This window comes from Xiphophorus maculatus, chromosome 14, assembly GCF_002775205.1.
Source record: "Xiphophorus maculatus strain JP 163 A chromosome 14, X_maculatus-5.0-male, whole genome shotgun sequence".
Classification (NCBI taxonomy): domain Eukaryota; kingdom Metazoa; phylum Chordata; class Actinopteri; order Cyprinodontiformes; family Poeciliidae; genus Xiphophorus; species Xiphophorus maculatus.
In genome coordinates, this window is record NC_036456.1 from 22,553,995 (window position 1) to 22,581,502 (window position 27,508).

The window sequence follows — 27,508 nt, forward strand, 5'->3', positions numbered from 1 at the left end:
TGTGTTAATAATCTAAATAAAATTATCCAAAGCTATCGTGCTACTTAAAGTATTCTTGAAGTTAAGCCATACCGTATATACACTTCATTATATTCTTACAAAATCACAAGAAAGAAATGGGAACATAATGTTTAAAAATATACCATGTAGTCTATTTATGGATATCCATTTTAAAATAAGATCCTTTATAAAATGCTGCACTTTGAATGAAAAGCAAAGATCCAAGACTTTTATGTAAAAATGTAAGCAATATTCTCTAAAAAGTCAAATCTTTCTTTGTCAAAAATGGGAGAGGAAAAAGTGCACTTCCTTAAAAAATGTAAACAGAATGGTGTCTCCAACTGAGAACTGAAGGTCCAAGAAAGGCAAAAAGAAAAGTGCAGATCAATAAATATCAACAAAAGAGGAGTCATCTCTGTTATAAACTAAATGTAAGCATGAGTCTGTACTTGGATCAAGATATACTAAGTATTAGTACCTTGTGGCAGGAAGTACATAAAGTGCAAGTGTAAGCTTTAGTGTTAAAGTATACAATAAGTGAATGTCTTAGTCTTTATGTTCTTTTTCTTTATGTTTTTATGTTTATGTTTTTATGTCTTAGTATTTATGTTCTTTGTTGCTGTGAAAGCTGGAGCCGATTGAAGGAAGTAAAATTTGTTTACATGTCACATTTAGTCTCAAACAGGTTTACAAAGTTGCATGTAGTGTTTTAATTTCCTAATGGACTAATAAGATAAGGATGGCAAAAACATATTATGTAAATGCAACTCAAATACTGAAAAGGTTTAACAGCATCACGATCTTTGACTGGTCCAAAGATCCTTCTGCTCTGACCAAGAGACAAAAACAAACACAGCTATCTTCTTCTTTTGGTTTGTCCAAACATAAACCGACCTCTGCCTTGTTTTTCTCTTCCTCTTTAGTGTGTCAGAGGTTCAAACAGCAGAAACAAGATGGCCGCCGCTATGCAAGTGGCACCAACATGTACAGGATGCAACGGTGCTCGACTGGATCACATCTCTCTCTGTGTTCAGGTGATGATTGGGTAAGAAGTTTGAGTCTGAGGAAGTGCTCTTTCAGGCAGTTATTGATCAGTTCTAAACAGAACAATAACTGAAACCAGAGTTGGTTTTTGTGGTTTACAGTAAACAAACAGAAAACATGCAATGAAATAAAATAGATGTGTAGTTACTGGCAACTGAAATTGGTAGGATTGTTTCTAAAGATTTAGACACAAACAGTGAATATCCTTTAGTTTATTGATAATCCTTTTTATGACTAAAGAAAAATGCAGGACCGTGGGTAGAGCCTTGCGGTGCTCCACCTTTAACTGGATCAGTGTTTTTGTTCTGTTAGGAGCCACTGGCCCCAACTTTCTCACATCCAGCTCCCATTTCCTCCTCCAAAGGTCTCCAAATGCCCGTCTGGCTGCAGACTGCAGGGTTTGATGTCAGAAATGGAAAGTGACGTGGAAAAAAAACTGCAGATGTTCTGTCAAAAGTCAAGTGTTTATGAAATCGCAATGGAGAAGTCCATGGCAGAGATGACGCACATCTACAACTCTAACCGCAGAGCCATGGTCAACAGATACAGTTAAGATTCACACGTGTTCAGTTTAGGCTTTTTGGAATAAATAACAACGAATTAAAGCTGGATTTTGTGTTTAGTTTCAGAACTGAAGTTTGTGGAAAGTGCCGACAAACTGGGCAAGAACCTCAGAGAACTACGACAGCGATCACGATTTCTGGCACAGAAGATAAAGGAGTTGAGCAACCATGTGAGGAAACAGGTGGAGGAGCTGTATCGAACAGAGGTGAGGATACAACAGAACAAAGACAGTAAATACAGCTGTGCACATTTTTCAAGTGAAAGGAAAATTAGACATTTTGTTGTGAAATGTTTTACAGATAAAACTGAGAAGTTGGTCTTTGTGACAGAAAATTCTGCAGTAAACCTCAATAGAAAGCTACCAGAGGTCTGTCATAATACATTTTGCTGGACGATAAATTGTCCCAGAAGTTATTGCGATAAATTATAATATTGCTATTTTGAGACAATTTTAATCTGATATAATGGTAATGACATAATAGTGCAAGTACCCTCGCTTAACCCTCAATAAGCTTTCATTTCTAACTGCAGGACATTTCAAATATCCAAAATAAATAATATATTTTTTTAAAACTAATAAAATAAATACTAAAGTCTCTGTAAACAAAATTGTTGTTCAAAAAAGAGGATAGTTGAGACCAAAGCACCAGATTGAGGCTTTTTATTATCCAGTTTTTGGTAGAAAGACACAAGAAAAACAATCATGCAAATGCAATGATCACATTGTGACTATCATCACATTCATTGATTTATTGCTTATTGCTAACATCTTGCGCCTTACATCATCAGGTGGACGTAGACATGAAGCTAAGGACCTGCCAGGGAACCTGCCGCGTGGCGCTGATGCTCAGCGTCGATCACCATGGCTACCAGACTCTTCAAACGGACCTACGCCTCATGGACAAAACCATGAAACAGAAAACCAAACCCGCCAAGCCTCCACAGAACATTCCCCGAGTTACGCTGCAGCCGGCGAACGTCGGCCCGCCGCCGCCAGCAGAATACAAAACGATCCCGACGGTCCAGAAAGAGCTGCTGACGCAGTTTGAAGACATTGAACAGAACCGTATTGTTCTGGTGGACCAGTCAGACCAGGCGAACACACTCAGAGCTGCAGGTTCTAATCTGGAACCAACAGCTGAGGGAGAATCACTGTAATAATACTTAATAAAGTCAGACAGACTTCACTTATTTATGTTTTCCTGACAGAAAGACTCCTCCGACCTTTAAGTCTTTTCATTTTTTAATGTTTTATTTATTAGTTTTCCTCCTGGCCTGATTGAAAATGAGCAAAGATACAAACCAAAATACATTTATTGAAATGAACTGATCACTTATTCTTTTAGTTTAAAATTACTGATTGTGTCATTTTGGAACTAAGAAAGGATATTAATAAGCCTTGAAAAAACTTGTTTTTGAGGATAAATATTTAAATAATGTCCTTGATTTAAATATCAATATAACTTTGTTATTTATTGTAACATTGTTTTATTACAGTCATGTGGTCTGTCTTATATAATCAACTTATTTCACCTACAGAAAAAGGCATTTCTGTCTTTGTAAATAATTTATAACTCTTTTCAAACATCTCTGGTGTTTCATTTAAAGATAAATACATTTATTTTATTGACTTTGTTATTTCTGCAGCTGCTAATAATAAAATTTGTCCCAAAGCAATAGATTAAGTTCGATATTGCTTCTGGTTGAACTGCGGTGGTGATATAGCGATGAGGTGGACTTGAACATATCATGACATGAAGTTGAACTGGTGAACTGTTTGTGTTGAACATTAGCTGAGCTGAAGATCACCAGAGCTGACCAATCAGAGCAAAGAAAGCGTTTCGAAATCTAAATAACTGTAAAACTGTAAATAGACAAAAGAGAAAAATTAATTTTACCTGTTAAAATTAACACTGTAAAAAGTTTATATCAATAGGGTTAAAGTTGAGTTTTTCTCTGTTTTGTATTTAAATAGTTATTTACATGATTGATTGATGTTTAGTTGCTTTTCTTTTAGTAAACGGACATTTTGAGAAAATGGATAGAACATATTTTTTCTTCTACTTTTTTTAATCAAAATTTGTGTTCATATTAAGATGTGGCATTTTCACTTTACCTGTAAATTAATGGGATTAATAAAGAAACACGACCCAGATACTCATAGGTTCCTCAATGTGTTTATTGAGTAGCGCAGGACAGTTTTATTCACTGTTCCTTTAATGCAAACGACGTCGTCACGCACAACAAGATAAATCACAGCATATGTTTTCACAACAAATCTGATTTCTCCTCTTTTGAAGAATATGACCTTTTGAAGAAAATATTTTTATTATATAAGAATAAAACCTTTTTGGTAGCTTTTACACCATTTTTTAAAAACTCAGTTGTGTATAAATATGCATGTTTTTTTTACCATATTATTATTTCTACCAAATCAACTATGGATTTTGATCCCTTGATGAAAACTCTTCTGCTGGTCTTTTATTTTGGCAGTTTCCTGTTTGTGTTGCACGTGCCCGCCCCTTTTGCATGATTATCTGGAGGCATAGAAAGGCCTGATCTTCATGCTGATGGCCTTCAGTGAATACCAGCTGCCCTTCCAGTTCATCCACACCACACCGTCATCTGTGCCGTGCTTTGTCATTTTTGACGTATAGGCTCCGCCTATATAGTATCGCCCATTTGGATTGGCTGAGTGGCAGCGGTTGTACCACCAGCCACCTCCGTCCTCCCTGGCGCACTGCTTGGAGGGATCGCCCGGCGTCCTGGAAGCAGCAGACATGGACAGGAAATGATGACAAACAGGAATAGTTGAAGCAACATCTGTGAGGTTCAGTGTTTGCTGGTTGCCTACCAGTTGTCGTTGTCTCTGTCGTAGGTGCTGAACATCATGCCGTTGTGAATGGTCATGGTGCGGTTTTCTCCATACAGCTCCAGAGCTCCTTCCAGGAAGCAGTTGCCAGCGTTACCAGAGTAACCATTGACGGCCATCACATAGTTGGACGTCTCTGTCTGGATGGTGAACTGCTGGTATTGGGCATAGACCTTATAGGAAAAGGAACGGGAAGGTTTAGCTTCAGTTGAAGTCAACGTTTTCACAAGGAAATTCAAAGATGAAAGATAATTTCTACTTTTTCTTTAGATTTATTAGAATAAAAGTCACCACATTTATGAAAAGACTCACCTTGGCTCCTGTCCAGTCCTGCATCTCGATGAGAACCTCAGTGGGGCCCATCTTGGACAAATGGCTGATGCGGTCGTTTCCCAGCCAGTACTCACCTGTCCCATGACAACAAAGGACAGTGTGATATTCATCTTCATGGCATAGTTGGGATACAGTTCTTTCAGTTGTTTAAAGTCTTACCAGGAGTCTCGCAGAAACGTTTGCTGGATTTAAAAGCGATGTTTCCAAAACCACGGCGATAGTCGTCCCATCGGCGGCCAAAGTCAACGCTGCCATCAAGCCTGTTCTGGATAAGGACCCATCCTGGAAGTAGACATTTTGAAAAATACTGTGACTTTAACTGAAAACAAATACTCGAAACTTGCTGGATGAGTTGCACTCTAACCTCCATTCTGGGAGGTCTGATCACAGAAGACCTTGTACGGTGGGAACAATGGATCCGGCTGGATGAGATACATCTGGGAGTCTCGTCCTCCACGCCGGTAAATGTCCTCACACTCCTTACCTGGATCGCAACGAAGGGAGGTAATCAAAGAAAACCAGAGGTAATTCTGTCACCCACTGTTTTTCTCTTTGTGAAAAACATTTTGCCGTCCTCACTCACCAGAAACCACCGGAATTGGACACTTGGTTATGCACGGATCCCTGCACTGCTCATTCTGGGACAGGATGGCCTTTTCAAGCTTCTGGATCTTCAGCCTGATCTTGTCCAGCACCCCCTGTATCCACAACAACATTCACATTAGAATCACCTTGTTTTGTCTGTCATGTTGGTTCTTTCCTTTATATAATACAACTCATAAAAATAGATTCACCTGTAGCACTCTGATGTTGGAGGGGAAGATCGTGTCGACGGTCTCTTTGATGTAGGCATGTTGTTCCTCTACTTGATCGGTGTACTGACTCACCGCCTGGTTGTTGTCTGAAAACATCAGGAAATGGAAAGATGAGAAGTGATTGTCTACAAAGAGACTGCAACCTAGTGATAAAATAAACATCCAACCTCACAAACAGGAATATCTTGCTGTCATGAGTTTCTCTTTAAATAAAACAACTGTTTAACTTAAAGTAGCATCATATTTTGCACCAATTATCCTTACTGTCGAAGACACGCTGTCTCTCCCTCAGAGAGTTGGAGATGCCGTTGACGTAGTTGTAGACGTTGTTTGACGAGCGGGACAATTCCTCAATCTGAGGCTTGAGTTCAACAATAACCTTACAGGGAAAAAGATCAAGAGAACAGAAATTAACATCTGCATCACAAAGTTTTTATTTTTGAAGCTTGAACACATTTGAATCTTTGATCTCCAGAGATGATCTTATAAAAAACTTTCCATTTGAATAACTTGAAGAAAATGAGTGAAATTTACCGCTTTGACGTTCTTCTCCTGCTTCAGCAGAGCGTTTTTCAGTTCGCAGCCAGTCGGACACAAAGCACCCTGATGGAGAACAAAACTCTGATGAATGGCCTGAAGCAAAATCCTCTCTTTGTTTTCTAAGGTCCGAATGTTTTCTAAACTGTTAACCTGTAGTCAACGAATTTTCTGAAAACTTTCAGCTTAATGACGACGCTCTTCTGGAAGTCCTCTAACCCAAAGTCTTTCATTTCTGAAATCTTTGCTGATTTCTCAGACACTCATAAACTAAATAAAATCAGCTCTACAGTCTACGATAAGTAAACTGAAAATGTAAAATCCTGTTAAAACTTGAGTCAGTCTTGTTTCCTAAATGCTGAAGGTATTTTCCTACCATGGCCTCTGAAGCATGCGTACATCCTCCCGCATCAGGCTGCTCCTCTTTCTCCTGCACCTGACTGCCGACCGGAGCTGGGGTGGGCCGACCGCGGTACCTGAACAGAAAACCATCAACCTACTGAAAACACAACAGCAAGGCAAGTTTTCATTCTGACACTCAGTTTTTGGGGTCAAAATTTGGACAAATTAAATTAAATGGTCCAACCAAGTCTGACATTTAAAGGTTTTTGTCTAGAATGAGAATATCAGCTAAAAAAATGATCAGTTTTCAACCTTTTGGGCTAAAAATAGACCAGAAACTGGTTCATTTGCTTTTGTTTTGTCATTGTAAAGTCAATTTTAAACATCTATTAACAAGCTATTTTATTATTAAAGCCATTTCAGTTTATTTTTGTTGTGTTTAGTTTCATGAAAGATGCAGATAACGGGCTTTGTGGAGTTGTAAAATAAAGATAAATATGTAGTAAATGGTGTTTAATTTTGAAAGTTAAGAAAATGAATTTAAAATATAAAGTATATTTCTATTTCCAGATTGAGTGAGCTTCTATAAATTTTGAAAAAAATAAACATTAAGCTTTTTTTAAAAGCCTTGCCCAGCTGTTGTAAATTTCCTTTTTCTAAAATCATGCAGAAGAACTACAGAAACTTTTTTCATTTAGTTTTTATTGCCTTCAAACAGAAAGATATTTTATTTCCTCCTATGCAAACAACAGGAGTTGGGCTTCCTGATGTAAGCGGAGGATGTCCAGATAGGAATATAATGTCCTAAATTTAAATACAACTTTTAATTAAACTATTTAATAATTTTGTTCAAACATTTTCTCACTGTTTCCTGGATTTTATCAGTTTTCTATATTGACTCTTTAATGTGGGTCACCAGTAAAATGAGTATAAATAATGTGGGATTCGCTCCATTCATCCTGATGCCAGGTGTTGGAGTGTTTTAGTCAGGTGAGGCTGTGGGCGGGGCTTACCTCTGGCCTGAGGTGATTGGTGGAGGAGCGTATCGGTTTGGGCTGTACGAATCTCTGCCACTGCTGACCGGTCGATGACCTCGAGCATCAACGGCTGTTCCTTCGCTCTGCACAGAAAACAAAGTTAATATCATGTTAAAGATAAATATTACATAGTTCTCATCAAATGTAACATATTCCTCAAGATAAATGGTTTTACATACTGTGGTGTTCTTTGCTGCCGCCTTGTTGTCCTGTGAAGAAATATTAGGAATAATTGTTAGGAATTCAAACTGGTTTATTGGTGTTTATTGATGTTTATTGGTGTTTATTGATGTTTATTGGTGTTTATTGGTGTTTATTGGTGTTTATTGGTGTTTATTGATGTTTATTGGTGTTTATTGGTGTTTATTGGTGTTTATTGGTGTTTATTGGTTCTCTGTTTCTCTGGTGTGGTTTACTAAGATTAATAAGACAAAAAGATAAATGCATATTTTGATTGCATCAAAAGCTGATGTAAAACCAATTTTTGTGGAGAAAAATGTATTAACTGTGCAGTTTTAAGACATAATTGACCGAATGATCTAAAAGAAATTAGCTATTTTTTAAAGTTTTTTTTATATATAATTATACTTCAGTAAGCTGAAATTCAACCATAAAGTTTACATCTGTTGGTTTTATCAATTATTTGCAAAAATTCAGAATTTTTCTGATTCTATTTTTTCTATATTGTATAACTTTTTAATTTGCATGATTCAATATGATCAAATAAAATTTAAAGAAATGTGTAATAAATGTTTAGTACCATCACCAATTTTAAATAACTTTTTATTTCACAATCTTTTTAAAATATTACTAAAATGTCTGAAATTTTTTATTTAATGATGCTGCTGAAATTTTGATTCCCTGAAACACATGAGAAAAATGACCTAATGAATCCATAAACCCGCCTCTCACCCAAAACGTTCACTGGAGTTAAGCACCAATGATGGATGGACATTCATTTTATTTTATAACTAATTAAGATTTTTTTTTTTTTACATAGAAATGCTTTAAAACTTTTACAGGAATTACTGAAAAAATAAAAATGAAGGAAACAGCATTCACTTGAAAAAATATTTAGTTTGAATTGAAATTTTTTTTATTGTTTCTCTCAATTTTAAATTAATGTCAATTCGTCCAGAATATTTTTGCTGTTTTTTAGTCTCTTCACATGATTTAATGACATATTTTTTGCTTGCTGGATTGATTGTTATCAGACATCATGACCCACATTAATGAAAGCCCATTATTGACCTTTTAATTGAAACAATAATCAATAAACAGTAATCTTTTAGGAACAAAACAAATACCATAAAATGCATAATCTTTTTTAGCAATAATAATCAGAACAAAGTAAGCCTTTAATATTACTGTTACTGATAAGCAGAGACAACTTGAATTTATTTTCCTCTGGCTGATTTCACAGATTTGTCCGACATTAAAATACTCACGGGGTCGTAGTCGTCGTATTCTAGGACTTCCTGAGCCCAGGTGACATAGAGGCACAGGTACAGCACCAGCAACGTCTTCATCATCAACTTTGTGATCTTTCTCCGTTTTCCTCTCTCTGCCTCCTGCTTCTGACCCTCTGGTCTTTGCTATTGAGGTTTTTATCCTCTGATCTTCTGCTCCACCTGCCTCCCCCGGGTTTTATTGATCTGCTGCAGTTGATCAGTAACCGTCTGCTGCGGTCGGTCCAACCAAACCTGACTCAGCTCTGAAATCAGTCAAGGAACAAAAGGGCAGAAGGAGCGAGGAGTCACAATTTGTTTAACGAAAAGGTTTACTGTCAGTCTGATGAGTCATGTAACATCAAAACACTTGAAATGTTTTGAATTAAACAGAAATAAATGAAATATACTTTTTATTTCAGATTGGATGTAATTTTAAATTTGCAGCAAGCCAAAATACACACATCCCTCATTTTCTGCAGCTTAAAATGTTTACAGTACATTTACATGTAGAGACAACAAAATTATTTGTCCAACATGTTGATATTTCCCACTGAAGACAGTGAAATATCTTAGGTTTGCACATGCACTTTCATAATCATAACACTTTAAAGCCTCAACATTATTACTTCATATGTCGCTAAATAATAATTTAAAAAAAACAGATATCACAAAATATGTGCATACAGAGCAAAAAGTTAGACACAAAAGACTCGCATTTTTTAATTTTCACTGGAAAACATTTTTTTTTAAGTTTTATTACTGAAATGCTGTAATTGTTTCAGCAAATAATGTCTAAATTTACTAAATATCACCATAAATTGCTAAATGGATCAGAAAAACAAACATTTTAATGGTTTTGAGTTAGGAACTAGAAATGTGGACTTCTTTTGGATCAAATGATCTATAAACTCTGGGGGGGTTCAGTATTTTTGAATAGTTTTATAATTATTACTCATAGTCAATGAAGCATTTATAAATAAAACCCATGAAGACAGATTCATTTACAGTTTACTGTCTTGCATCATTTAAACATAAATGTTCATCCTCTCTGTGCCGTAATGTAATATTTGTGCTTAGTTTTTCTGAATTTGTATTATTGATTTACTTCATTATGATCTCAATGATGAATCAGAGTTTCATTGCACATTCAGTTAAACACAGCATGTCACTGCCTGGAAGTACTCACTTCAGAGTCACTGCTGTTTGAGTCCAAAAGGGTAAAAGTATCGCATGACGAAACAACAACCCACAGAAACATCCACAAAGCTGTGCTAACAAGCATTTCAGCCACTTAATGAGGAAACATTTTGTTTTCTTTAATCCACACAGAGAAGCAGAAGGACAGTATGAGTTCAAAATGGGTCAGTTTTTGTTTTATTTTGCTAAATATGGCTGAAACCTGTGTTAGAATTTTGTGTTTGCAGCTCAACATCTGCAAAATGTTACAAATAAACTCAGCAGAGTGGACACATTTGCATAATTTGTATAAAGCATCAGTAATTTATCATTGAAAGTATTGAAAATGATCCCCTTGAAGTTGTAATCAGCATATTTCCATAACAGACTAACCAAGTTCTTACTTTTTGTCTGTCCCAAAATGTTCATGAAATATGCAGATAATGTTCTGTGAACAGTTTATTTCACATATTTCCAAAGATAACCTATAAGTCTACATCACCCTGAGGCTTATTGTGGGAACAGAAATTTAGTGATGCATCTCAACAAATTACAATATCATTAATAAATAGTTTTTGCAGGAACTAAAACAAAAAGCAGAACTGATCAAATTTAGAATCAAGTGAGAGGTTTTGCAGAAAAGAGAAATTGTTTAAACTTGAACTTCTAAAATAAAGCTGAGAATCAGCTCTGAACATTCAAAGACACATAAAGATGATTACAAAGTCAGCCATGTGAAGAGCAACATTCAGGCTCCACTAATCTGGAACAAACTTCCTGGAAACTGAAACTGTGACTTCCTTTAAACCTATTTGATTAGAGTTCACTTTGATTTATAATAACCAGAATATCAATTCATTACAACTTTACATCACTTCTCCTTACTTTGCCTCTGTTGTTGTTTTTTGTTTGTTTATTTTTTGTTGTTGTTTGTTCACTGTATTGTATTTTTACCATGTAAAACATGTTGAAATGTCCTTTTGCTGAGAAGTGGGATATGAATAAATAATCTTGACTTTATAAGCTTGAAAAAAGAGTATGTACCAGTAATAATAATCCTGCCAGTTAGGCTTTAAAGCAGACATTAGGGTTATGGTCCAGTGCCTCCTGACATTTACATATGATGTTACAGGAACCCAAACAGTTTGCAACAACCTCTGGCTGCTTTACTTTGCTTTCACACTTAACTTTGTGGTAGAAAAATCATTTCTAGTTGAAAAGTTATTTTTGTATTTGTTTTTTATCGCCCAGCCAGGGGTCTTTTGTGGGCTCTAGTGTCCCTTTTTTCAAAGTAGGCAGACATGCGGTAAACATCGTCGGGTCCGGGAATCAAACCCCCGACATCCGAGACGAGGCCACGTTGCCTCTTAATGCCTCGCTAACCCCTCCGCCACCACGACACGCCCATTTTCTGTATTTTTAAGTGATTTGGTCAAACTTATTTTAAGTTTGCATAACACTGGAGGATGTTTCCTCCACAAACGAACTCTCATGCTTACTACCCCTTTTTAGTCTTGCTTCCAGATGCCAGTGAAGAATTTAACTTCCTCTTGTTGAAACCATAAAATCCCCTTATCTCATTATTTTTGCCACTTTCAGTTTTAGACTTTAATATTTACTCCTTCAGGAGAATCTACTCTGGAGCAAACTGGGTAAAACATGTTCTTGGCATGAAATAAAGCTTTGAATCTCAGCAGACGTGTTTTCCACTTTGCGACAAATGTGATTGCATCTGAAATCATTCAACAGTTTCAAATAGAGAACAAAAGAAAAGAGAAGCTATAAAACGTGACAAGAGATTAAAAATCAGTAAGAGATTAAAAATCAGTAGATTGATTTCTAACCCAGGTGGAAGTCAGATACCGCAGCATTAAAATAATATTTAAACCAAGGCTGGTATGGTTCTGTGTCAGATGTTTTCTGATGGGTAATGTTATAGCAATTGAAAGCCGAGCATAAATTGCAGCATAAAATTGAATGGATTTACAACAGCACTCAAATATAAAGCATCAAACATGAACCAACTACTTAACGACTGAACTGCCATTATTTCAAGTAAATGTTTAGATTGCTTTTAGTTATTTTCATTAAATGTTTTTTAACCAAAGTCTATGGATTTTTCTTTGGAGTTTAAATGAAAACTTCTGTTAATAATTTTGAATTTTACAGATTAAGATAAGTATGGCAGAAATATTGGAAGAGATTGGAAAGGTTTCAAAGCATGAACACTGTTACGTATATCTGCTTTAAACACCAGAACTGCCAGAGGCAAAAGTAATGAGGACGCTTCACTTTGGTCCAAAATCAGCTGTGGGTCGTATCTGGAGCACAAAAAAGAAATTATCTATGAATTTTACTGACTGATGCTGAGCAGATCAAATGAGAGAAAATAAAGTAGAACTACAAGAATCATACGTGGGACACAAAAACAATTTGAAGATTAGAGGATTAGCAGAAACATCCCCCACACTGGTGGAAGTAGCTAAATGTGTGTAAAAGGTCAGAACAGAGATGTTCATCTCCACTAGAGCGTTAATGCAAACATTCATGGGAATTTTCTTTTTTTGTTTCTGCTCACAATTTAGTTTTCTTGAATCACACTTTTTCTTTTTGTTATGATATTCAGAAATATTCGTAATTATTTCTGTTGTAGCCGAAGAAAATCTGCATGTGAACAGAAACAGAGAAAGTGGAACCAGAGAAACACGTCGTTCTTCAGCTGATCATTTAGAAAACACCTTTTTATGAAGCTTAAATCTGTTTAATTTTGCTATAGTTTGATTACTGTCATTTTACGGTCATTTTAAGTTTCTGTTGCTTTACTGAAGCCTTTTTCAGATATTGAAGTTATGTGGTAAATATACTATTTCACTGAAAATGTTTCATGTTAGCCCTGAGCTGAGTGAAAGGGAAATAGTCAAAGTGAAACCTAGTTTTGTTCAGATATTTGTGTTTTCTTCTGGACAGATGCATAAAGACTTCCTGAGATGATAAAGTAAAAAAAAAAAAAACAGTCTTTTCCTGTTTTAACAAATCACTTCTCCAATGTGTGCGTTTCACTTCTGCGTCTCGCTCAGCTCGACAGATCTGCTCTTCCACTCTGCAGCATGAGACGTCTGACTTCGGGCTCCCTGGCCCTGCTCCTCCTGTTGGCACCTCTGATCCGGGGTCAGAAGGTCGACGGGGGTGATGGGAGGCCGACCTGCAGGCGCTGCGACCGCCATCGCTGCTGTAACTGCTCCTACAGCGGATTCACCAGCGTTCCCATGGTAACAGACCAAGCACTGAGCCTGGACCTTTCCTTCAACAACATCACCATGGTGACCCAAGATGACCTGATGGGACACTCACAACTGAGGGCTCTGGATCTCCATGGTAACCATTGTTTTTGCTGCGTCTTTTCTATTGTTTTTACAGCCAGTAGAATTGAATTCAGATATTTCTGTCAGCAGGAAAAGTTTAGTAATAACTATTTACATTTACTCAGTTACATTTCCTTGAGTAACTTGTTTAAAAAAAATACTTTCAGGAGTATTTTTACTGTGCTGTACTTTTTACATTTACTTGTTCAGATACTCAGTACTTGAGTAGACTTTCTACCAACTACTTTTTGTACTATTACTTGAGTAATTTCTTGGACAGCTACCTTTTACTTGAATAAGAATAAGTTTAAGTAGTGTTACTCTTACTTGAGGACAGTTTCCAGGTACTCTGCCCCCCTCTGCCTGCAGCTAACCGGTTAGCTGAGATCCATCCGTCAGCGTTCGACTCTCTGTGGAGCCTGGAGGAACTGGATCTGTCTGACAACCAGCTGAAGTTTCTCAACCCCAAGTGGCTCAAAAATCTGGCAATTCTGGAGCATCTCAACCTGCTGAACAATCCGTACAGGTGAGGAGCTCAGAGCCCCGCAGAGGCAAAGCTGCTGCAAATGAGTTTTTAGCCTTGATTTAAAGAAACTTAGAGTTTGAGTAGTTCTGCAGTTTTCTGGAGGTTTGTTCCAGATTAGAGAAGCATGGTCTCCATGTTTGGTTCTGGTTCTGAGGATGCTGAGCAGAACAGAACCAGAAGACCGGAAGGTTGATACAACAGCAGCAGATCTTTAATGTATTGTGGTGCTAAGCCGTCCAGTGATTTATAAACTAACAGAAGTATTTTAAAGTTTATTCTTTCAGTGGAAGGACTTTAAAATCGGGATGATGTTCTCCACTCTCCAATCATGACACCTAGAGGATATGATGTGAAGCTGTTGCTGTAAAAAATGTTATTGTACAAACCAAACACTAAAACACATCCATTTATAAACAGAGATACAGAAAATTAACACTTTTCTACTACATATTATTTATTGTTTATTGTTATTATGGCATCAAAAAGCAGCAGTGCTTTGTTGTTAGTGTATTTAGAGACTGTAAGAACTTTGAAAAAGGAAAAAAGAAAGAAAGAAATTTGGCAAGGGGTCAAATATTTTTTACACTCTGCGCCGCTCACATCCTCAGATCACAATATGAACTGCTTCTGTCTGCCACATGGTATGGAGTCCCCTCCTACAGACTTCACAGGTTTAAATGTTCATTAGTCTCTGCGCCATCAGAATAATAAATAAGGTAGGCAGACGGTGCGATTGTGCATTGCTGGTTTGGATGATTCTGGATGTTCAGAAAACGTGGTTTTGTCTTATAGAGTCTTTACCAGTCAGACTGAAGGACTTCTTGTTTTTTACTTGTTGAACTCCAGTTTCAGAGCGTTTGAGTTCCTCTGTGTTTCCAGTAATTATTATCTTAGTAAGATGTATGAGACATTCACACATGTAAGAATATTCAATTGTTTCCATATTTAGTTTGGGAGGGGACAAGTGAAAAGCCTTGTATGCCCTCATATGTGTTTAATATGGATTGGGTTTTACAAAGGAAACATGCTTGAATCCCTCCGTATTTATTCATGCATGGATTGTTCCTCACCTAAAGCATGATTCAGTTGGAAATCATGTTAGATGTGTAATAAAAGGAGCAGAAACTTGTAAATTCACCGTGTGTTTGGTCTCGTCCAGCTGCCTTGGTTCCCCTTCGATGTTTCTTGGACTCGTCAGACTGAGGAGGCTGATGTTTGGAGGTCCAGACCTGAAGGAACTACGGAGAACAGATGTGTTTGGAGTCACGGAGCTGGAGGACCTCACTGTCCACGCGAACAACCTGGCCAGGTGTTCCCACATTCGTCCTATATGATGCAGAGACCTTTAAATTATAGTTAATATTTGACTTTTCCTTTCTTTTTTCTGTTCTCTGCAGTTATGACTCTGGCACATTAGGAGACATTTGGCCTCTGGGTCGTGTTACCTTAAGCCTCCATGGTCCGTTTCTAACCAATGTGGCCTTGGCTGCAGCTGTGCTTGCGGATGTATCGTACCCTGAGACTCCGATCATCCTACAGGACCTCAATCTGACTGGGCGTCAGTCTGTCCAGCCCTTCAGAGAGTCAGCCAACAAGAGGATCCGGTTGGAATATCATGCTCTTTTCAATTTGTTCCTGCAGTAACACATGCTTTTATTAACTTTTCTTTGTTGTTGTCCTTCAGATCTCTTTCTTTACGTAACTCTTCTGTGTCCGATGCCTCGTTTGTCGACTTCCTGATGGTGATGAATGGAGACCCGCTCTCCTATCTTCACGTGGAAGACATCACGTTGAAAGGCGAAGGGAGGTAGGAAACCAAAACCTGCAGATGTTCAAACACCCAACGGATGTAAATCATTGCCTCCACTAATCTATAAAGTTTGTGCTTAGAAATCAGATTGCTACAAAACCCACATCTATATTTATGATTAGAGGATTTTTTTAAAACAAAAGTAATAATTTGACCATGTTGATTTCTTGGAAATGAACAAATCTATGTAAAATTACTGACACATTTCCATTAATCAGCCAACAGAGCGAAGTGAAGTGAACTGTTTAAACACTTTGATCCCCCAGTTTTAACTAAACTAAGGAGAAATGCACTTAAAAACCTGCTAAAACGTGAATTACTCACTTCCATAAACACCGGCAGTGTTGGCGTTTTAAACTAAAAGGCCGACAGTGACACCTGCTGGTCGTAACACAGGATGACAGATCATTTTCACTAGTTCAGATTTAGAAAGGGGCTGGTGAAGAACCTGGGCAACAGTTGCACCTCATCTGTTGAAGTTTGTAACTCCTTCTTACAGGCACTGAACTCATGTAGAGGTAAGAAAGCTCCACCAGTGAAGAATTTCAAAACATGAATGTGGCAGAAAGGATTTTTTTGTCCGCAGCATTGATTTTTTTACTTAGTTTTGAATAGATATGATTTGGCATTTTTCCTTTCTTACATTTACTGATGTTTTATGATCAGCTGACTGTTTGTCTGTGGCAGGTGGGAGAAAGCCAACAAAACTGATTACAAAAGCATCGACGAGTTCTTTCTCCGAAATGCTGTGGTGGTAGATGTCTACAAGTTCACTGCGTTTCTACAGCTGGGTTTTCTTCTGTATTACCCAAGGAAGGTGTCCGTCATAAACTGTGGGGTAAATATGTGCTGATAGCAAACGCTCCAAAGTTTCCAGGCTCTGGTACTGACCAAAGTCTTAACAAAACTAAAGACCGGTAGAGGAAGCCCTTTTGTATTTAATTAGAAATTATTTGTATTCCTTTTAAAAGTTGTTTTTGTCTTCAGGTGTTTGTGATGCCCTGTGATACAGCCAAGCTGCTGGTGAACCTGCAGTACCTAGATTTGTCTGACAATCTGCTGACCGACCTGACCATGGCAGAATCGCTTTGTCATGGAGCGCCAACGCTGAAAGAACTCAGAGTTTTAAACATAAGTGGAAACCCTCTGAAGGTGTCTTTATAGTTAAAGCAAAATCTGCGTAACTTACCAGGAATCAGAGTTTCTTGGTTTCAAGCTTTGTCCATTTCTGTCCAGTCTTTGTCACTGATTAGCCATCTGGTGACCAACCTCCTGAAACTGACCCACTTGGACGTCAGCAGAACTCTGTACAGCTCAATGCCCTCGAGTTGCTCTTGGCCCTCCACTCTGAAATACCTTAACATCTCCAGAGCTAAGCTAACCGCCACCACTTCCTGTTTACCAAGATCACTAGAGGTAAAGAGACTGAACCACACAGAAGCAAACTCAGCAAATTCAAAGCAGTCACAACCAAAATATGCTTAACTGACTGAACATTACGGACAGGTGCTGGATCTGAGCTACAACGATCTCAAAGGTTTCTCCCTGGACTTGCCTTTACTGAGGGAACTGTACCTCTCTGGGAACAAGTTCCTAGGATTACCTGCTGGACAACCCTTTCCAAACCTACAAACTCTTACCATGCAGGTAAGAAAGAATCCTGTATTTCTAAATAAAGTCAACTCTGCGTTCTCCAGTATGTGACGCCTTTCTCTTTTCAGTTTAACACTCTGAATATGTTCGGCCTCCCAGAGCTTCAGTCATTCAGGCGGCTTGAGAACCTCCAGGCTGGTTACAACAAGTTCATCTGCACCTGCGGTTTTGTTAACTTTTTCCAATCACAACTAAAACAAAAAGGAAATGTCAAGTTAACGGACAGAAAGGACGGTTATGTCTGCGACTCCCCTCTCCACCTGCAGGGAGAGTTAGTGAGTCAGGTCCGTCTCTCGGTGGAAGCGTGCCACCGGGTTTTGTTTGTCTCTGTGAGCTGCGGCGCGGCCCTTTTAGTTGGGTTACTGCTATGTGTTCTGCTGTGGAGACTCCATGTTTTCTGGTACCTGAAGATGACTTGGGCGTGGCTCAAGGCAAAGCGAAGTTCCCAAAAACAAAGAAGAGACACTACAGACTCAGAAGCGCTGCTGTCCTTTGATGCGTTTGTGTCCTACAGTGAGAGAGACGCTGGCTGGGTAGAAAACTTCCTGATACCTGAGCTGGAGGAGCAGAGGTGAGTATTTTTAACTTTTTAGCTCATATTACACTCCAACAAGGATATTATGCCTGTCAACTATGCATTTATGTAAGAAAAACATTCAGATAAATATATAAATATTCTTGTATATACTCTATAATCTGTATAATCTGTGCATATAGCTCCCATATTTATATTTATACACAATATCCACAGTATATCTCTTGCTATAACCCCTTATAGTCCATACATACATAGTCTTGTTCATCTGTAAACAAATATTTATATCTCGTAGAGCACTTCTGGATAGATGCAAACTACATCTCGTTGCTTGTACTTGTGACAGAGTGCAATGACAATAAAGTTGAATTCTATTCTATTCTATTCTAAATGGTGAATTTATACAGTATATTTTTCTAACAAAATGTAAGTTTTTGGATCAAGCTGCTTTTAAAAGGCTCTGCATGATCCAGTCGAACTGCTGAAATCAGTTCTCATTGTCATAATTGTTTGGCAAAAATCTGGTCATTTTGTCCTCAACCCCATGTTGTCTACTCCTTCTTGTTACAATTAATCAATCAATCAATTTTGAGGATCAATTGTCCAAGGTCTTGAGGATTTCCATACTATCTGTAGATAGTATTTCCATACTATCTACCGAGCAGAAGTACTGTCTATACTTCTGCTCGGTTCTGGTCCGGTGCAGTGGGTCAACGTCCCTCTGACGCCTTCTGTTTTCCAGTAACATGAGATGTTACAATTTGCCAATCGTTATTTCCTCCTTTTCCAAACTTGTGAATTTGTAATAGTCAATCCTCTCTTCCTTAATCATAAATGCATTATTGTAAACCACACTCATAACAAAACACCATGAGGTTCATTGTTTAGGAATAATGAATAATTAGACAGTTTCACAGGAACTCTGCTAGATGTTATAACCGTAACCCTTTGCTAAAATGAGCGTCCCGTAATACGTGACCATCCGCTGTCAGTTTGACTTCAGTCTGACTATGATGGACCCTTAAAGCACAGTAGAAAGTGGATCCATAATCTGGTTTCCTGTTTGTTTTCTCACCAGTGAGGATGGTTCCAGTAGTACCAACTCCTCTCGGCCCAGTAATACCAGCTCCTCTCGGTCATTTTCCTTGTGCCTCCACAAGCGAGACTTCCTTCCTGGACAACCGATCATGGACAACATCATGAGCGCCATCGAACGCAGTCGTCGTACTATCTTTGTCCTCTCCGAGAACTTCGTCCAGTCCGACTGGTGCCGCTATGAACTGGACTTCTCCCACTTCTGGCTGTTTGAGGCCGGCGGAGACGCTGCCATTTTGATTCTGCTGGAGCCGCTGTCCAAGGACAACGTCCCCAAACGTTTCTGCAAACTGCGCAAACTCATGAGCTCCACCACCTACCTGGAGTGGCCTCAAGAGGAGGAGAGGAGGCCGGAGTTCTGGAGGAGTCTCCGCAACGCTCTGAGAGGAGACAATGACTGACAAAATAGAGCTTGAATGTATAGGGGAAGGAAAAAAAATCAGATGCACTGAGGACTTTCTTGTGTAACTTAACCAAATTATTCATGAAAAACTTACTGTATTTTTGGGAAAGTGAAATATCTATGTACAATGCCAACTCTGTTGGCTGGTGTTTGCAAAGCAACCAATCCACAATTGGATTTCATTTTCCTTGGTTCCTATTGGCTGAACCTCCAAGAGTGGAAATAAATAAGATGTTGGATTTTAGCTTCTGCAGTAGCGCTAACATGGCTTTCACTGTGTGTATTTATGCATGTTGAGGTACATTTGGTGTTTGAACTATTAAGAAAGACATCCACTCATTTTTAGAAGGGATAAGTTATGTAATTTATGTTAGACTATGATCCAAGGGGACTGACTGAAACATAGAAACTGGAAAACATGCCATAAGTAATGCCTTGAATAAGGTTGATAACACAATCAAAAGATGTACTGTGCATATTGAAAAAAATAAAAACATACAAAAGAACAATGCTGAAACTATTCCACCAATAATATCACCTAAGGAGCAACTTTACTTGATGACAAAAGTTTTTTATTCATAATTAACAATTATGAATTGTAGCTTTACATGAAATATTTTGTTTTGGATTCATGTTCTTAAATCTTTTTTTTAAATAAAAATATCACAAGTACTTATCTGTAGAAGCCAAAAATATGTTTTAGCTGCAAAGAATAAAGAACAAATAAAAAACGAATATATTTTCATGTCATTTTGTGTTGCTAGGCGACGGATCCTCCTTAGATCCACAGCATCCCTGCTGAAACTTGGTCAGCAGGTTGAAAACAGGCATGAATCCTCAGTAAGAGCAGGAATAATCTGTCCTGACATGGAAAGAACAAAACATTAAAAATAACACACTTTCTTCTCTAATTATTCGTTATTCCTAAAGGTTCTATGAAAATATGTATTCACACTGTTCTACGAAACATTTCTCCATTAGATTAGTGAAGTAATCCATGTTTTGTGATTGTGCGCTTCCACCTGTCTGTCTGTCTGTCTGTCTGTCTGTCTGTCATATGAGGGGCATCGACTCCTGACTGCATGTTATGAAACTGATCTGCTTGTTCACTTCCTGTTTCACACTTGAACTTGTAGTTCCTCTTTATGATGGGATGAAACCCTTTTTATTCTCCGACTCATTGACTTTCTGTCGTCCATTTCATCTCATCTCACCGGATACTAAGGTAAGAAACATCCACTGAGTACTGATGAAAGTATGTTTAAAAATACTTTTATCCATCAAAATTACATTTTTTATGCTTTTAAAAAAAAATCTGTATTCTTTTACTCTTATTGAAAAACAGATTTTACAGTAGATAAATAATAAAAGTTAACCTGAAGGGAGTTTCTCCAACACAACCTGTTGATCTCGCAGCTTGTTGCTTTTCCTCCAGAGAAGCTCAGTTATTATTGTTCAGTTGAGAAAATGAAATACACAGCAATAAAGTTAGAAAAGACACAATATGGAGTTTGTTCAAAGTACAGTACTTTGTTTTTAAAAACATGTTTTTAAAAACACATGTTGTTTTTAAAAAAGTGATTCTTATTCCATTTTAGTCATTTTTAATAGACAAACACATTACAAACTCAACACAATTCACACCATAAAGACGACCTGAAGAATGTTTGTAGGTTTAGTTTTCATTTGCATAATTTATTCACATTCATGCTTCATGGAGTCGACTCACAGCTGGAAGCTGTGAAAAGGCACCGCAGCCCAGAACTGTTTGCTCAGAATCAGCATCTATAGACGCCATTAACCAGGAGCTGGTCATCCTGTCATAGGGTCAAACACAAGTTTTCTGTTTTCCTCTTTACTTTTTTTCTGTCTCTTCGTTCTGTGTGTTTTAGGTTAAAACTATTTAAAAGCATTTGATGTTACTTAAGCTGACCAGCTGATCATTTGCACCACTTCATTTGTTTTCCCTCTGTGAATCTTCTGCACAAATTTTATTCATATTTTCAGAAAAATGCACTTTAACCACAAAGTGCAACATCTGCTTTCTCACTGTTTTTATGAATTCCCAGCTGTTAATAAAATAGCCAGGCACGTTGAGACGGTCTGTATTGGACTGTCAGACTCTCCTGTTATGTTCAAGCCTTTTTATTCCCTAAACATCACATTTAACCACAATGATTTTTCCTAAGTCACATATAAAAAACCATAAAAACCTCCAGAGAACTTCCCTCTTTAGCAGCTCTGTGTTTTGGGATGCTGTTAATAATCAACTGTCGTGCCAAAAAGACTCGATTTCCTCATGAAATGATTTCCTCACACCTCCTGCCAGACTTTCACTTCTGCGTCCCTGTCATGTAATACAAGCTGCAGGATGAAAAAAAAAAATCTGACTCATTTTTCTGCAGAAACAGAAAAATGAGCGTTCACCAATAGAGTGTTCAAGTTCACCAACTTAAACACTCAACTTTCTCTGCAGGAGATGAAGCATCTGAGGATTCTGGCGCCGTTCCTCTTCCTCTCGCTGATCCGGGATCAGACGGCGAACAGAGATGATGGGAGGCCGACCTGCAGGCGCTGCGACCTCCATCACTCCTGTAACTGCTCCTTCGGTGGGTTCACCCATGTTCCCATGGTAACAGACCAAGCACTGAGCCTGGACCTTTCCTTCAACAACATCACCATGGTGACCCAAGATGACCTGATGGGACACTCACGACTGAGGGCTCTGGATCTCCATGGTAACAATCAAGGGATTCAAACTGAAATAACCAGTAGAGCGTTTCTGAATGCAGACGTTTCTGTCCTGCAGGTAACCGGTTAGCTGAGATCCATCCGTCAGCGTTCGACTCGCTGTGGAGCCTGGAGGAACTGGATCTGTCTGACAACCAGCTGAAGTTTCTCAACCCCAAGTGGTTCAACAAGCTGGAGCCGCTGAAGCATCTCAACCTGATCAACAATCCGTACAGGTGAGGAGGGCAGCTTACGCTTTGACGCAGAGGCGTTTATCCTTTACATTTTGTGAAGAACCCAAAGCCTTACCACGGGTTCTCAGATGGATGAAGGTCTTTACTTTGAATGGGCCATTTGACCACATGAACATGTTTAAATTGAAACCATCCCATTGTAGCTCAGGATAAACGTTTAGGGTTGTTGTCCTGTTAGAAGGTGAGCCTCCATGCCAGTCTCCAGTCCTGTGTGCAGCCCAATGCCTGAACAAAGACCAGGCAAACAAAGACCAGCCACACTCATCACCATTCATGTCCTTCTTGGTCTCCTACAGCTTTCTTGGCTCCCCTTCATTGTTTCTTGGGCTTTCCAGACTGAGAAGGCTGATGTTTGGAGGTCCAGATCTGAAGGAGCTGAGGAGAGAAGACCTATCAGGAGTCACCCACCTGGAAGAGCTTACTGTTCAGGCCAACAATCTGGACCGGTAACCAGACCTCATTTTTCTAGGTTTCCCTTTCTAGCACTGAGATATTGTCAGAGTTTTTTAAAGTGCTCTTGATGAACAGTTCTCCAAAGGTTCTGGTGATCTTTGTTTTTCATTGGACTTTATTGCTTTTTTGCTTCCCTTTCCTTACATGTCCTGTCCAGCAGTGTGGGAAATTTCAACTAAAAACAATAAATTAATAAATAAATGCCAAGCAGTTTATTCATGGAAATAAATAAAAACCAAAGTCCAAACCCTTGATCCACTGTCTTTCCTCTTCCTTTGACTCTGTCTCCCTGCAGGTATGACGCTGGTACTTTTGGGGACATTTGGCCCCTGGGTCATGTCACCCTCAGTCTTCACGGCCCGTTTTTAACAAACCCTGCGTTGGCTGCAGCTATGCTCAATGACGTGTCCTACCCTGAAACTCAGCTCACTCTGTCAGACCTCTGTCTGGCTCATAATGTGTCTGTTCAACCTTTTAAAGATTCAATCAACATAATCAGGTTTGAAAATAACCTCCATTTTAACTTAAATGGAGCAAAATGTTAATAAAACGTTGATTCTCCTTTGGTTCCTCTCTCCAGATATCTGTCTCTCCGTAATGTGTCGCTGTCTGATGACGCATGTGGCTCCCTGCTGGCACTGCTAGATGGAGTCCCGCTCAGATCCCTCTCCCTTGTGGGTTTAACTCTGACAGGCGAGGGCAGGTAGGAACCCAACCTGTCAGCTGTTCATCACTCTTTTAGTCAAACTTTATCCATCCATCCATTGTGTGTACCCAGTTATCCTTGAAAGTTTGTAGAGTTTATAGAGTCCATCTTCAGCAGTCGCTGAGCAAGAGTCTTTCCCAGCAACACAGACATAAAGAGCAAACAATCATCCACAAACACATAACTAATGGCAATTTAGAGACACCAGTTAACCTGAAGATTCAAGGTACTCTTACTGGGTTACCTCAAAACATTAATACTAATTCCAATCAGGCGAAACATCTGATGAGACTAATAATGGATGAATAACTTTGACCTTGACTGTTCTTCCAAACCTGAGTATTTAGTATTTAATGTGGCTAAAGCCTTTCCTGACTTTGCGCTAGGTGGGTAGCGGCTAAGCAGACAGATCTGAGCAGCATGGACGAGTTCTTTGCCAGTGACGTCATAATTTTAGACATTTTGAAGTTTGCCATGGATTCAGAAATACAGTATCTGGTGCAACACCAGAAGAAGCTCTCCATTATTAACTCAAAGGTAAAAATCACACTTCACATACAAAACATCTGCCTGCATGGTGGTAATGTGAATCAGGCTATGATGCTTTTTATTCTTAAATCATAGTTTGATCAATAGGCAAATAATTTTTCATCTCCTTCATGTCATTCATGTTAACCAAACAGCATTTTATTTTAAATTCATAATTTTCTATCATTGTGAGAAGAGTTCTGTATTTTCGTGTGGTAACATTGCAAATCACATTAAAATAAATCTCAGAAAATAAGAAATGTTTTCCTCACAGATCTGTTCTCATTTTACTTTCAGGTGTTCCTGTTATCCTGTTACATAACCAAGAAGATGGTGAACACATTATACTTGGATGTGTCCGATAACCTGCTAACAGACCTGACTCTGTCTTACATGCTGTGTGACAACGACGAAACTCTCCAGGAGCTCCGAGTTTTAAACATGAGCGGAAACCTTCTGAAGGTGTCAGCGTTAAACCTGAGGTACAATTTGTGTAAAATTGCTCAGCGCGCCAACTGTTGAACGTTTGTCTACTTAGTCTTTGTCCACGTTGAGTCGTCTGGTCACCAAGCTCACCAAGCTCACCCAGCTGGATGTTAGCAGAACCAGCTACAGATCCATGCCCACCAGTTGCTCCTGGCCGTCCACCCTGAGGTACCTCAACATCTCCCGGGCTAAGCTAACCATCGTCACTCCCTGTCTTCCAAAATCTCTGGAGGTACAGAGTCTGGGTCAAAGACCAGAAAACCTTCCCATTGAAAAGATGCTTTCTATTTACCTCCCTCTTGGTTCTTTAAAGGTGTTGGATTTAAGCTATAATGATCTCAAAGAATTTGTGTTGACATTGCCAATTCTGAGAGAGCTCCATCTTTCTGGAAACAAGTTCCTGAGGTTACCAGCAGGGGGCCCATACCCCAATCTGCAAACACTCATGATACAGGTAAAAACCAATCCCATTCATCACGTTGTGTCTCTGTGTTCTCCATGCTGATCCATTTTGGTTCTGTACATTACAGTCAAACACCTTGAACATGTTCAGCCTTTCAGACCTTCAATCATACAGACGACTTGAGAACCTCGAGGCGGGACACAACAAGTTTGTTTGCTCCTGTGGATTCGTCACATTCCTCCGCTCACAACTAACAGGAAGTGGAGATGTGAAAATAACAGATAAACATCAGACCTATGTCTGTGACTCCCCTCTCTACCTGCAGGGGGAGGCAGTGAGTCACGTTAGCCTCTCCATCATCCAGTGCCAGCCAGTTTTGTTTGTGTCTGTTAGCTGTGGGGTCGCACTGCTTCTTGGGATACTAGTTGCAGGCCTGCTTTGGCGATGCCACGCATTCTGGTTCCTGAAGATGACCTGGGCCTGGCTCAAGGCCACGAGAAGTTCCCAACGACGACGGCGAAACAGAAACACGGAGGAGTCAGATCCATTGCTGTCCTTTGATGCATTTGTTTCCTACAGTGAAGAAGATGCCAGCTGGGTGGAAAACTTTCTGGTACCTGAGATGGAGGAGCCAAGGTAACCGTTAAAGGTCTTTCTTTGCAATGGTGCTTTCTTGACTGTTGGCTGTTTCCACGTTGCTTTGGCTCTTGTATCCTAAATCAACTGAATGGGTCCATGTAAATTATGATTTATCGTAATGGTTCAGACACCTTCACTAAAAAAGTAACAATAGGAAGTCTGTCAGTGAACAAAGTCATACTGGTGTGATACTGAAGCAATAGGATGTATGAAGCTGCAACAAATACCGTTCCAAATTTTCCTAGGTGAGCTCCTTCGATCTCACCATGAAGTTCAAAATGCCAAACAAGGGGTCTCCAACCATATATTTACAAGTTTTTTTTATTTCCCCTGGTCAATGGGCTTATTGTTCAAATTATATTAATAATAAAAGACATAAAATGACCTGGATTCTTATCTGGTTACAGCGACTCAGACTCAGAGAGTCCAACATCCCCGTTGACTCTCTGTCTCCACAAGCGAGACTTCCTTCCTGGACACTGGATCATGGACAACATCATGAGCGCCATCGAACGCAGTCGTCGTACTGTCTTCGTCCTCTCCGAGAACTTCGTCCAGTCCGACTGGTGCCGCTATGAACTGGACTTCTCCCACTTCTGGCTGTTTGAGGCCGGCGGAGACGCTGCCATTTTGATTCTGCTGGAGCCGCTGTCCAAGGACGACGTCCCCAAACGTTTCTGCAAACTGCGCAAACTCATGAGCTCCACCACCTACCTGGAGTGGCCTCAAGAGGAGGAGAGGAGGCCGGAGTTCTGGAGGAGTCTCCGCAACGCTCTGAGAGGAGACAATGAGCAGGAGAACTAACAGATAAAAAACTAAAGAGAAAGAGAAGAACTTGTACCTACTGTCAGTCGACAATGTACCTAATAAAGACCGAGATGGATTGCTGCTTGTTGGTCTGTACTAATTTCATGCAAATTGTAAAAAATATCCCAAAAAAATCCATGCATATTAGATTTTTAGTTTAGTTTAGTTTCTCTTGCTTGTGAATTGACTTGTGGTTTAGGACTAGAGATATAAATCTCCAAAGTCAAGATTTATCTGTGGGCAAAATGGGTCAAAACACTAACTTACCTGAATCTGACAAGTCTAAGTTGAAGAAATAATGCGGAAATTAACTTCTAAATATTTGAAACGTGAAGATATGAATAATTTGACCTTCTGCTGCTGATTGGACCTTAAGGTGTTTTTATCATAGAAACCAAATAATGACAGAATATCAGTAGGTACAGAGTAAATCATTTAATAGGAACTCAACACGGAAATTGACATCAAAGCAGTGAATGTTTGAAATGTTGTTCAAAAACAAAACACAAAGTTTAACAATTGTAGAAACTGAAGAACCACTGAATGAAATGGTGTAAAATAAAACAATAAAAATACCATACCACAAAAAGCAGTAAAAATAAATAAATAAAACAAACTGAAAGTATAAATAAACATGGAAGGAAGCCATTTTAATTTCATGAATAAGTTACTCTAGTCCTGCACATAAAACTGCCTCCCTGTTTGGAGCAGGAAGCAGCTCTGCGTTGAGTGAAGATGAAAAAACAATAGAAAACCAATTCAAAGTACAGAAAACTGATGAGTCATAATTTTATTGACCTGATATGTTCCTCGCTTTACTAAGATAAGATAAGATTTATTTGTCATTGTCATCAACAGATTACGAGACTGAGATTTGCTCGACTCGAGTTAAGATGCAGGTTATGTGTATATACATAATATACAAAGATAAAGAAATAAGTAGTACA

At 38.8% G+C, this 27,508-nt stretch overlaps 4 protein-coding genes across 4 annotated transcripts; 3 read left to right on the top strand and 1 right to left on the bottom strand.

Annotated features, from left to right (window-relative positions):
• Positions 1-21: 21 nt before the first annotated feature.
• Positions 22-3,759, top strand: LOC111610846 (fibrinogen alpha chain-like). Its single transcript, XM_023345836.1, has 4 exons — positions 22-1,045; positions 1,409-1,592; positions 1,668-1,813; positions 2,398-3,759. The coding sequence occupies exons 1-4, from the start codon at positions 740-742 to the stop codon at positions 2,764-2,766; spliced, it is 1,005 nt and encodes a 334-aa protein (XP_023201604.1). The 5' UTR covers positions 22-739; the 3' UTR covers positions 2,767-3,759.
• A 7-nt stretch (positions 3,760-3,766) lies between these two features.
• fgb (fibrinogen beta chain) lies at positions 3,767-9,151 on the bottom strand. Its single transcript, XM_005810750.2, has 13 exons — positions 8,993-9,151; positions 7,724-7,753; positions 7,521-7,627; positions 6,542-6,641; positions 6,163-6,231; positions 5,893-6,007; positions 5,608-5,714; positions 5,397-5,511; positions 5,178-5,297; positions 4,973-5,095; positions 4,793-4,887; positions 4,463-4,653; positions 3,767-4,373 (listed from the first exon to the last, which is right to left on the bottom strand). Exons 1-13 carry the CDS (start codon positions 9,074-9,076, stop codon positions 4,142-4,144), a joined length of 1,488 nt encoding a protein of 495 aa, XP_005810807.1. The 5' UTR covers positions 9,077-9,151; the 3' UTR covers positions 3,767-4,141.
• Positions 9,152-13,260: 4,109 nt separating this feature from the next.
• On the top strand, positions 13,261-20,237 carry LOC102226787 (toll-like receptor 2 type-2). Its single transcript, XM_005810760.2, has 11 exons — positions 13,261-13,546; positions 13,903-14,059; positions 15,219-15,368; positions 15,457-15,663; positions 15,744-15,866; positions 16,557-16,707; positions 16,857-17,021; positions 17,106-17,285; positions 17,376-17,516; positions 17,591-18,093; positions 19,136-20,237. Exons 1-11 carry the CDS (start codon positions 13,279-13,281, stop codon positions 19,551-19,553), a joined length of 2,463 nt encoding a protein of 820 aa, XP_005810817.1. The 5' UTR covers positions 13,261-13,278; the 3' UTR covers positions 19,554-20,237.
• A 486-nt stretch (positions 20,238-20,723) lies between these two features.
• On the top strand, positions 20,724-26,627 carry LOC102227045 (toll-like receptor 2 type-1). The gene is made up of 12 exons (XM_005810761.3): positions 20,724-20,780; positions 22,032-22,293; positions 22,365-22,521; positions 22,836-22,985; positions 23,288-23,491; positions 23,573-23,695; positions 24,085-24,235; positions 24,524-24,688; positions 24,765-24,944; positions 25,026-25,166; positions 25,243-25,751; positions 26,162-26,627. The coding sequence occupies exons 2-12, from the start codon at positions 22,035-22,037 to the stop codon at positions 26,556-26,558; spliced, it is 2,436 nt and encodes an 811-aa protein (XP_005810818.1). The 5' UTR covers positions 20,724-20,780; positions 22,032-22,034; the 3' UTR covers positions 26,559-26,627.
• The last annotated feature ends 881 nt before the right edge of the window (positions 26,628-27,508 follow it).

Excerpts from the sequence above, each read along its gene's own strand:
- fgb (XM_005810750.2), bottom strand. The coding sequence starts at position 9,076 with ATGATGAAGACGTTGCTGGTGCTGTACCTGTGCCTCTATGTCACCTGG. Across the intron at positions 6,642-7,520 it reads CCAATCACCTCAGGCCAGAG|GTACCGCGGTCGGCCCACCC; the intron begins GTAAGCCCCGCC and ends TTTTCTGTTCAG. Across the intron at positions 4,888-4,972 it reads ACGTTTCTGCGAGACTCCTG|GTGAGTACTGGCTGGGAAAC; the intron begins GTAAGACTTTAA and ends GTCATGGGACAG.
- LOC102227045 (XM_005810761.3), top strand. The coding sequence starts at position 22,035 with ATGAAGCATCTGAGGATTCTGGCGCCGTTCCTCTTCCTCTCGCTGATC. Across the intron at positions 24,945-25,025 it reads GTCTTCCAAAATCTCTGGAG|GTGTTGGATTTAAGCTATAA; the intron begins GTACAGAGTCTG and ends GGTTCTTTAAAG. Across the intron at positions 25,752-26,161 it reads CCTGAGATGGAGGAGCCAAG|CGACTCAGACTCAGAGAGTC; the intron begins GTAACCGTTAAA and ends ATCTGGTTACAG.
- LOC111610846 (XM_023345836.1), top strand. The coding sequence starts at position 740 with ATGGCAAAAACATATTATGTAAATGCAACTCAAATACTGAAAAGGTTT. Across the intron at positions 1,593-1,667 it reads AGCCATGGTCAACAGATACA|TTTCAGAACTGAAGTTTGTG; the intron begins GTTAAGATTCAC and ends TTTTGTGTTTAG. Across the intron at positions 1,814-2,397 it reads AGGAGCTGTATCGAACAGAG|GTGGACGTAGACATGAAGCT; the intron begins GTGAGGATACAA and ends TTACATCATCAG.
- LOC102226787 (XM_005810760.2), top strand. The coding sequence starts at position 13,279 with ATGAGACGTCTGACTTCGGGCTCCCTGGCCCTGCTCCTCCTGTTGGCA. Across the intron at positions 15,664-15,743 it reads TCAGCCAACAAGAGGATCCG|ATCTCTTTCTTTACGTAACT; the intron begins GTTGGAATATCA and ends GTTGTCCTTCAG. Across the intron at positions 17,286-17,375 it reads GTTTACCAAGATCACTAGAG|GTGCTGGATCTGAGCTACAA; the intron begins GTAAAGAGACTG and ends CATTACGGACAG.